At 58.2% G+C, this 10,447-nt stretch overlaps 1 protein-coding gene across 1 annotated transcript in view; it reads left to right on the forward strand.

Moving 5' to 3' along the window:
- The window catches only part of EPPK1 (epiplakin 1), a 13,385-nt gene extending 3,185 nt beyond the window's left edge, over positions 1-10,200 (forward strand). The window contains exons 2-3 of the mRNA XM_014524098.2: positions 137-9,713; positions 9,908-10,200. Of these exons, the coding sequence (XP_014379584.1) occupies positions 196-9,072 (8,877 nt within the window). The 5' untranslated portion in view covers positions 137-195 and the 3' untranslated portion in view covers positions 9,073-9,713; positions 9,908-10,200. The remainder of the gene's footprint in view (positions 1-136; positions 9,714-9,907) is intronic.
- Positions 10,201-10,447: the final 247 nt, after the last annotated feature.

The raw sequence follows: 10,447 nt of genomic DNA on the forward strand, positions 1-10,447 counted from the left end.
GGCCTGTCCCCCTCCGGGTGGGGCCGGCCTCGTGGCTCCGCTCCCCCCCCGCCACGCCCGTTCCTGGGCTCCCCTCCCGGGGTGGTTCTCTGTCCGTAGTGACCGGTCCTCACGGGGCTCTTCTCTCCGTCTGCAGAGCCGGAGCCGTGCACGCCTGTTCCCGCAGAGAGGACCCAGAGCGAGCCAAAGGGCAGCATGGAGGGCCCCACGTCTCCAGGCCAGAGACAGGAGGGCTCCAGGGCAGACGATGGGGCGCACCTGGGGGTGCCAGGGACCATCGCGGGGGTGTACATTGAGGCCTCCAAGAAGACAATGAGTGTCTACGATGCCACCAGAGAGCACCTCCTGATGCTGGAGCCGGCGCTCGCCCTCCTGGAGGCCCAGGCAGCCACCGGCTCCATCGCCGACCCCGTCAAGAACAAGCAGTGCTCGGTGGCGGACGCCGTCAGGCTGGGGCTGGTAGGCCTGGAGCTGCAAGAGCGGCTGCTGTCTGCAGAGAAAGCCGTGACCGGCTTCGCAGACCCCTACACGGAGGAGAGGATCCCGCTGTGCCAGGCCATCAGCAAGGAGCTGGTTGGGAAGGAGCAGGGCGCCCGCCTGCTGCAGGCCCAGCTGGCCACGGGGGGCGTGATCGACCCGGCCACGGGTGCCCGTGTCTCCGCGGAGGTGGCCTGCGAGCGGGGATGCTTGGACGAGGAGATGAGCCGGTTCCTCTCTGACCCCAGCAATGAGGACAGCAAAGCGTTCCTGGACCCCAACACCAACGAGAGGGTCACCTACGCGGAGCTGAAGACGAGATGCATCACCGACCCGGCCACGGGGCTCCTGCTCCTGCCCCTGACGATCACCTTCCCGGGGCTCAGGGGCAGGGTGAGCTGCTGCCAGCTGCGGGACTCCGACGTCATCAGCGCGGACACGTTCAGAGCCCTCTGCGAGGGGCAGGTTTCAGCGCAGGAGGTAGCGGAGATGGACTCGGTCCGGCGGTCCCTGGAAGGGACGGGGCACGTAGCTGGCGTCGCTGTGCTGCCTGCGAGGGAGACGAAGAGCCTTTACCAAGCGCTGGCAGAGCACCTCCTCGTGCCCGGCACGGCGCTGACCCTGCTGCAGGCGCAGGCTGCCACCGGCGGCCTGACGGACCCCATCAAGAGCAAGCGGCTCTCGGTGGACGATGCCGTCAGGGCTGGCATCGTCGGTCCCGAGCTTCACGAGAAACTGTCATCAGCCGAGAGAGCCGTAACGGGGTACCGAGACCCCTACACGGGGGCCCTGCTCTCCCTGTGCCAGGCCATGAAGAAGGGGCTGGTTGCCAAGGACCATGGCTTGTGTCTCCTGGAGGCCCAGGTGGCCACCGGCGGCATCATTGCCCCAGGCCAGAACCACCGCCTCCCGGCAGAGGTGGCCCTCAGGGATGGGTATCTAGACGAGGACACGAATCGGCTCCTCTCCAGCCCCTCTGACAGCATCAGAGGATTCTTCGACCCCAACGCCAAGGAGAGCCTGACATACGCAGAGCTGCTCGAGAGATGCGTCACCGACCCAGGCACCGGGCTGCACCTGCTGCCGCTGCACGGGGAGGGGAGGGAAGGAGCTCAGGGGACGCAGCCCTTCATCGACCGTGGCACTCGGCTGGCTCTGGAAAACACAAAGGTACCGGTGGGCCGTGGCAAGTCCAAGGGGAGGTCGGCATCGCTCTGGAAGCTCCTCTTCTCAGACTACTTCACGGCGGGGCAGAGGGCCGCGCTGGCCCAGCAGTACCAAGCAGGGACACTTTCCGTGCAAGACCTGGCCAAGGAGGTCCGTGCCACCATGGAGCAAGTGGCTGCCACCAGCCACGTCACTTTTGAAGGCCTGAGGGAGAAGGTGACCCCGGACCAGCTTCTGAGCTCTGAGATCATTAACAAGGATTTGTTTGAGAAGCTGAAGCAGGGGGAGACATCGGCCAAAGAAGTGGTCAGGATGGACACGGTCCGGAAGTACCTGCAAGGGACAGGCAGCATCAGCGGGCTGCTCCTGCCGGACTCGCAGGAGAAAATCAGCATCTACCAGGCGAGTAGGAGAGGCTTCTTAATGCCTGGGACATCTCTCATCCTGCTCGAGGCGCAGGCGGCCACTGGCTTCATCATCGACCCGGTGGCCAACAAGAAGTACTCTGTGGACGAGGCTCTGCGTGCAAGGGTCATCGGCCCAGAAATATATGACAAGCTGTTGTCGGCGGAGAAATCGGTCACCGGCTACAGAGACCCCTACACCGGAAACAAGATTTCCCTCTTCCAGGCGATGAGCAAAGAGCACATCGTTCGGGAGCACGGCATCCGCCTGCTGGAAGCCCAGATCGCCACCGGCGGCATCATCGACCCCATCAACAGCCACCGCATCCCCGTGGAGGTGGCCTACAAGCGGGGCTACTTCGACAAGAAGATGAACCTGGTCCTCTCGGACCCCAGCGATGACACCAAGGGCTTCTTCGACCCCAACACCCAGGAGAACCTCACCTACCTGCAGCTGAAGGAGAAGTGCATCACGGAGCCCGCCACCGGGCTCTGCCTCCTGCCCCTGAACAGCAGGAAGCGCCAGACCGTCGACGCCAGCACGAGAGACGCCCTGCGCAGCGCCGAGCTTCTCGTGCGCTACGGCAGGCTCCAAGGCACGCGCGTCTCCGTGTGGGACTTGCTGACCTCCGAGTACTTCAGCGAGGGCAAGCGGCGGGAGATATTCAACCACTACCGCCTCCGGAAGCTCAGCCTGGAGCAGATCCAAGCCATGCTGGAGGAGGAGATGAAGAAATGGGCCCCCATCAAGTTCCCAGCCATGAGAGGCAGCGTCACGGCTTACCATCTGCTGGAGACGGGCATCATCGACCGGGCTCTGTTTGAGAGGGTGCTGGAGGGGTCTGTGAGCCCGGAGGAAGTGCTGCGCATGGACACCGTCAGGAAGTACCTCTGCGGCTCCGGGAGCATCGGCGGGGTCGTGCTGCAGCCGTCAAACCAGAGGATGAGCATCTACGAAGCCATGAAGAGGAAGATTGTGACGCCCGTGACCGCTCTCCCGCTGCTGGAGGCCCAGGCTGCCACAGGCTTCATCATCGACCCGGTGAGCAAGCAGAAGCTGCGCGTGGATGATGCCGTCAGAGAAGGGGTGGTTGGGCCAGAGCTCCACGAGAAGCTGCAGCACGTGGAAGCAGCCGTCACGGGCTACAAAGACCCTTTCACAGGCAAGAAGATATCCGTCTTCCAAGCCATGAAAAAGGGCCTCATTGCCGACAAGCAGGCCAAGCAGCTAATGGAAGCCCAGATTGCAACCGGAGGCATCATCGATCCCATCTGCGGCCACCACGTCCCCGTAGCGTTTGCCCAGAAACAAGGCTACTTGGATGAGGGCATGAGCAAAGCCCTTTCTAGCCCCACCGACGACACCCGGGCCTTCTCTGTCCCAAACACCAAAGACATCCTGACCTACGCGCAGCTGATCGAGAGGTGCGAGAAGGACGAGACCTCCGGCTTCCACCTGCTGCCCTTGCCACAAACAGCCGCCCCCGTCTACACAGAGGAGCAGATCCAGCAGCTCTTCAAGGAGACGGTGGTGAAGGAGCGAGGGGTCTCCCTCTGGGAGCTGATCAGCTCTGGCTACTTCACTGAGGAGCAGAGGAATGACTTGGTGGAGAAGTTCAGGTCCGAGGAGGTGTCCCTCCCACAGCTGGTCGTCCTCGTTCTGAAGCTCGTGAAGGAAATGGAGTGGAAAGCTCGCACTCACATCACCTTTGAAGGCCTGCGAGGCCGTGTGCCTGCCGTCTGGCTGCTGGACACGGGTGTCATCGATGAGAGCGTGTTCGAAGAACTGGCTCAGGGCACGAGAACAGCCGGAGAAGTAGCCGCGATGGAAAGCGTGAAGACGTACTTACAGGGCACTGGGAGCATCGCTGGTGTCTGTGTGCAGGCCTCCAAGGAGAAGATGAGCATTTACCAAGCATTGAAACGCAGCCTCCTCCTGCCCGGCACAGGGCTGATGCTGCTGGAGGCTCAAGCAGCCACTGGAAACCTAACAGACCCAGTGACAAACCAGAAACTGGGGGTGGAGGATGCTGTCAAGGCAGGCATCGTGGGTGAAGAGCTCACCGAGAAACTCCTCCTCGCAGAGAGGGCAGTGACCGGCTACGCAGACCCATACACAGGAAACGCCATCTCCGTGTGCCAAGCGGTGAGGAAGGAGCTCATTCCCCTGAGCACAGGCATTGCCTTGCTGGAGGCCCAGCTGGCAACGGGAGGGGTCATTGATCCCATCCATCATCTCCACCTTCCTCTTCCGGCTGCCTATAGGCACGGCTTTTACGATGAAGAAATGAACAAAACCCTCTCCCGGCTCAATGACACCACCAGGATCTTTTTTGACCCAAACACACAGGAGAGCCTGACTTACCAGCAGCTGAAGGACAGGTGCATCCTTGACCCGGAGACAGGCCTCTGGCTGCTGCCTCTGTCAGACGATGCAGCTTTCTACGTGGACGAGCAAACCATGAAGGTGCTGAAATCTGTGACGGTCTCTGCTCACATAGGGCGGTTCAAAGGGCAGACGGTCTCTGTCTGGGACCTCCTCACCTCTGAGTACATCTCAAACTGCAAGCGGAGAGAGCTGGTGGAGAAATACAAGGAGGAGACCACTGATTTGCTGCAAGAAATCATAACCGTCATCACCACGGTCATCAAAGAGACCGAGCAGCAAGCAAAGAAGTTTGCCTTCAAGGGCCTGCGGAAGCAGGTGTCAGCCAGCGACCTCTTCCAGTCCCAGCTGATAGACAAGACAACCCTGGATGAGCTCAGACAGGGGAAGAAAACTGTCAAAGAAGTCACTGAAATGGACTCGGTCCGGAGGTACCTAGAGGGATGTAATTTCATAGCTGGAGTCATCATACAGCCGAGCAATGAGAAGATGAGCATCTTCCGAGCCATGAGGAAGAGGCTCCTGAGACCGGGCACAGCGCTGGTGCTGCTGGAGGCGCAGGCTGCCACTGGGTTTGTCATTGATCCCGTGAAGAACAAGAAGCTGTCGGTGGAGGAGGCGCTGGCAGCAGGGCTGATAGGAGCGGACATTTATGACAAGCTGCTCTGCGCCGAGAAGGCAGTGACAGGATACACTCACCCTGGCACAAAAGCCCAAATCTCCCTCTTTGAAGCCATGAACCAGGGCCTCATCCTGAAGAGCCACGGCATCCGCCTGCTGGAAGCCCAGATCGCCACCGGCGGCATCATCGACCCGGTGCACAGCCACCGCCTGCCCGTGGAGGTGGCCTACCAGCGGGGCTACTTCGACCAGGAGATGAGCCAGATCCTCTCGGACCCCAGCGACGACACCAAGGGCTTCTTCGACCCCAACACTCATGAAAATCTCACCTACATGCAGCTCTTGGAGAGGTGTGTCCAAGACCCTGACACTGGGCTGTACATGCTCCAGATAGTCAAGAAAGGGGGCCAGTACTTCTATATTGATGAGGCAACAAAACAATTTCTACACTCAAAACCGATCCAAATGCAAGTTGGGAAGTTCAAAGACCAAAAAGTATCTGTCTGGGAGCTTCTGTGCTCTCACTACATCTCAGAACAAAAAAGGAAAGAATTAGTGAAGCAGTACAAATGTGAAACTCTGACACTAGAGCAGCTCATCGCAGCCATCATCAACATTGTTGAGGAAATGGAGCAGAGGAACCAGGCCCTTAAGTTTACAGGACTCAGGGGTGATGTATCAGCATTGGAGTTATTCGACTCGCAGATCATTGACAAGAACACGCTGGAGAGCTTGCAGCAAGGCAGTCTAACGGTGCAAAAACTTGTCCAAACAGAATCCATCCAAAGATTCCTGCACGGGACAGGATGCGTTGCTGGGGTGCAACTCCCAGCAAACAATGAGAAGATGAGCATCTATGAGGCGGTGAAGAGAGGCCTCCTAAGTGAAGAAACTGCGCTGGTGCTGCTGGAGGCGCAGGCGGCCACCGGCTTCATTGTGGACCCGCTCAAGAACCAGAAGCTGTCCGTGGCCGCCGCCGTGGCCGCCGGCCTGGTGGGCAGCGAGCTCCACGACAAGCTTCTCTCGGCCGAGAGAGCCGTGACCGGCTACCGTGACCCCAACACTGGGGACCAGATTTCTGTCTTCCAAGCCATGAAGAAAGGCCTTATCCTGAAGAACCACGGCATCCGCCTGCTGGAGGCCCAGATCGCCACCGGCGGCATCATCGACCCGGCGCACAGCCACCGCCTGCCCGTGGAGGTTGCTGAAAAGCGGAGCCTCTTAGATGATGATACATTGCTCCTGCTCTCTGATCCAGAGCATGGAAGCAAAGGATTTATGGATCCTGTTACTCATGAAAAAGTCACCTATGCCCAGCTCCTGAACAGATGCAGCAGAGAGCCAAAAACAGGACTGTACTTTCTCCAGCTCCTACAAAAGAAGGATGATTACTTCTACATTGATGAGGAAACCAAAAACAACTTCCTCGCAACAAAAGTACAGGTATCAATAGGAAAATATCAAGGCCTTACATTATCACTTTGGGAACTCCTAAACTCAGAATATATCACAGAAGAAAAGAGGAAGGAATTTTTAAAAAAATACAAAGCACAATCTTCTGTTATAACACAACATTTGATAGACAAAATCTTAGACATTATTAAAGAAAAAGAAAGGGACAGAAATGATATCTGGTTTAAGGGACTCAGAAAGCAAATAACAGCAAGAGAACTATACACGGCAGAGATCATCACAAAAGATACAATGGAAAAGTTGGAGGAAGGAAAAACAAGTGCAGAAGAGATAGCAAATACTGCTTCGATAAAAAGATACCTAGAAGGGAGTAGCTGCATCGCTGGCCTCCTGGTGCCCTCCAAGACCGACCCGTCCAAGATGGAGAAGATGAGCATCTACCGGGCCATTTGGAAGGGGATCCTGCGGCCGGGCACCGGCCTGGTGCTGCTGGAGGCGCAGGCGGCCACCGGCTTCATCGTGGACCCGCTCCAGAACCAGAAGATGTCGGTCGAGGAAGCTATCTCTGCTGGCCTTGTGGGCACCGAGCTTCGCAAAAAGCTTATTTCCGCAGAAAAAGCAGTGACCGGCTATCAAGACCCCTACACAGGGAAGCAAATCTCCCTCTTCCAGGCCATGAAGAAAGATCTCATCGTCAAGAACCACGGCATCCGCCTGCTGGAGGCCCAGATCGCCACCGGCGGCATCATCGACCCGGTGCACAGCCACCGCCTGCCCGTGGAGGTTGCTGAAAAGCGGAGCCTCTTAGATGATGATACATTGCTCCTGCTCTCTGATCCAGAGCACTTCTCCGCCCCCCACACCCAGGAGACCCTCCCCTACATGCAGCTCCTCAGCCGCTGCGTCCCAGACCCCGACTCGGGGCTCCTCATGCTGCAGCTCATGGACAAGGGCTCCGTGCTCTTCCAGCTCAACGAGGACGCGCGCAAAGCCTTGCAGTCCGCCCGGGTGGCCGTCCACGTGGGCCTCTTCCAGGGCCAGAGCGTGTCCGTCTGGGAACTGCTCTTCTCCCGCTACGTCCTGGAGCACAGGAGGCAGGAGCTGCTGAGGAAGTACAAGGCGGGGCGGCTGAGCGTTCAGGAGATGATCACCGTCCTCACCACCATCGTCACCGAGACCGAGGAGAAGAGCAGCCGGGAGCACGGGCCTGGCAAGAGCCCCAGCACCAAGCTGGAGGCAGGGCCGGAGGCGCGCTCCCCCGGGGCCGACCGCTCGTCCCGGGAAGACGGCTGGGAAAAGAGCTTGCGGGCCACCATGGTCGACGTGCCCGCCGGCCAGTTCCGAGGGCGAAAGGTCTCCGTGTGGGAGCTGCTCTTCTCCGGGGACGTCGCCCCCGAGCGACGGCAAGAGCTGCTGGAGAAGCACAGAGCGGGCACGCTCCCCACCCAAGAGCTGGTCTCCATCGTCATCGCCATCCTCAGCCGGGAGGCCCGAGGCAGCGCGGGCGAGCTAACCTCCAACGGGACAGCAGCCGGCAGAGAGAGGGCCGGGGAGGACGGCGCCGCCGCTCGTGCCCGAAAGGAGCCGGAGCGGGAGCGGGAGCGGGAGCCGGAGCCGGAGCGGGAGCGGGAGCTGGAGAAGGCCTTGAAGTCGAGGACCGTGGCCGGGCCGGGCGGCGACTTTGCCGGGCGCGAGGTGTCTGTGTGGGAACTGCTCCACTCCAGATACATCTCGGAAGGGAAGAGGCAGGAGCTGCTGGGGCAGTACCGAGCAGGGAGCGTGACGCTGGAAGAGCTGCTCCGCCTCGTCACCGTCATCATGCAGGAGACGGACGCGAGGAGCAGCCAAGTGAAGTTCCAGGGCCTCCGCAGACGGGTGACCGCCTCGGAGCTCTTCAGCTCGGACATCCTGGACCAGAAGACGCTGGCTGACCTCACCCAGGGCACCACGACGGTGGAGGAGATTGCGCAAAGGGACTCCGTCAAGAGGTACCTGGAGGGCACCAGCTGCATCGCTGGCCTCCTGGTGCCCTCCAAGACCGACCCGTCCAAGATGGAGAAGATGAGCATCTGCCAGGCCATGTGGAAGGGGATCCTGCGGCCGGGCACCGGCCTGGTGCTGCTGGAGGCGCAGGCGGCCACCGGCTTCATCGTGGACCCGCTCCAGAACCAGAAGCTGTCCGTGGACGCCGCCGTGGACGCCGGCCTGGTGGGCAGCGAGCTCCACGACAAGCTTCTCTCGGCCGAGAGAGCCGTGACCGGCTACCGCGACCCCTACACCGGGGACCAGATCTCCCTCTTCCAGGCCATGAAGAAAGACCTCATCGTCAAGGACCACGGCATCCGCCTGCTGGAGGCCCAGATTGCCACCGGCGGCATCATCGACCCGGTGCACAGCCACCGCCTGCCCGTGGAGGTGGCCTACAAGCGGGGCTACTTCGACCAGGAGATGAGCCAGATCCTCTCGGACCCCGGCGACGACACCAAGGGCTTCTTCGACCCCAACACCCATGAAAATCTCACTTACGCGCAGCTCCTGAGTCGCTGCGTCCCAGACCCCGAGAGTGGACTGTCTTTGCTGGAGGTTAGGATGCAGGGATATTAAGTCATTTTTGGATTGTCTGCTGTATTATTACTTTGTTTATCAAAGCTTTTATTATTTCAATTCCATTAGTGCCTACTGTGTTTATCTCTTTTGTACCTACATAGTTTATCTCTGCCCTTCGATTTTGCCCGTGTTATATTTCTCCTTTATTTTTCCTCCTCAGTTCTGTATTACTTTCTCTTTCGTTTTTCAATGTTCTTTACCAATTTATTTGTATTTTATTCTTTCACATTTTGTGGTTTCTCATTTATCTGCCAGTGTTGCACGATTATTTCCTGCTTTTTTTCTTGTAACCTCTTCTCCTGGAGAGCCTCAGGAAATGCGTGGGTTTTGTGCAGGCTCCCTGAAGTTCTTGGCTCATACAATAAATTCTGAGTTAATGATACATAGAGACATAGATCAAGGGAGCAATCCTTGGTATCCTCTCTACGTAATTTCAAATTCATATAGTTCAGAGATGAAACGAGACAGCCAAACCATCTGCGCAGGCTGGAACTGGCATCGTCTCTGGGCTTGAGGTCCGTATTCGGGGGACTCGGCTGTGAAGTGTACGGTGGGTTTATTGTCCAGAATGATCAGCAGAGATTTGCATGACACCTGCCTGCTCTACTCTGATTTATACTGCTTAGTTCTTCGCTGAGGTTTGTGAATCTATGGGTGTCTGGCTGGGTTTACTTTGTCCTTACTTTTATGTGCACTTTATTGACCCACAGACCTATTACGCTGTCAGAGTTCCTCTTCTCTACTGAGATCCATCTGTACAATGTGGTTTGTGGAGGCTAGCCAAGAACTGAGGGATCCTGGGTCTTATTTCCATGTTTTTGTTTATTCAAAGCTGCAACATTCCCTTTTTGCATTTCGGGCATATGGAAGGAAAGGTGCCTCAGCCTTCTAGCCAGCCTGCTCGGAGGATTTCTGTCCTGGGTTCAGCTCTTCTTGCCATGCGAGCCCCTGAACAAGCTTTGCCAGTGCTGTACGCCTGCCTAAACCCTGCCTGGGGCAAAGTGAGGGCGCTGCCAGGGCCGCATTCTCCTGGAGGGAATGTCTCCTGGAACCGGCTTTGTCACAAAGTGCGCCCCGGGCTCCTTCCTCTGACTCAATAAAGGGAAACTTTTAAAACCTGGAAAAGATTATCTGAGCAGAGTGGATCTTTGTCTTAATCAGCCCTGCACAATAACTGCTCCTGCCACGGCTGTATACAGCAAATGGATTTGGTCCCAGGACTTCTAAAGCTGCCATTGGAAAGGCTCTGCTCTGAACCATGCCCAGCGGGAGAGCTGATCTCTCAGTGGAGCGGGTGCCAGCTTTTGTTCCTCCACGCCACGCATGCAAATGTTACCCGCGGCTTTGAACTAGTCGGAAAACTCGCTGGTAC

Source organism: Alligator sinensis, unplaced genomic scaffold (assembly GCF_000455745.1).
Source record: "Alligator sinensis unplaced genomic scaffold, ASM45574v1 scaffold987_1, whole genome shotgun sequence".
Taxonomy (NCBI): Eukaryota; Metazoa; Chordata; order Crocodylia; family Alligatoridae; genus Alligator; species Alligator sinensis.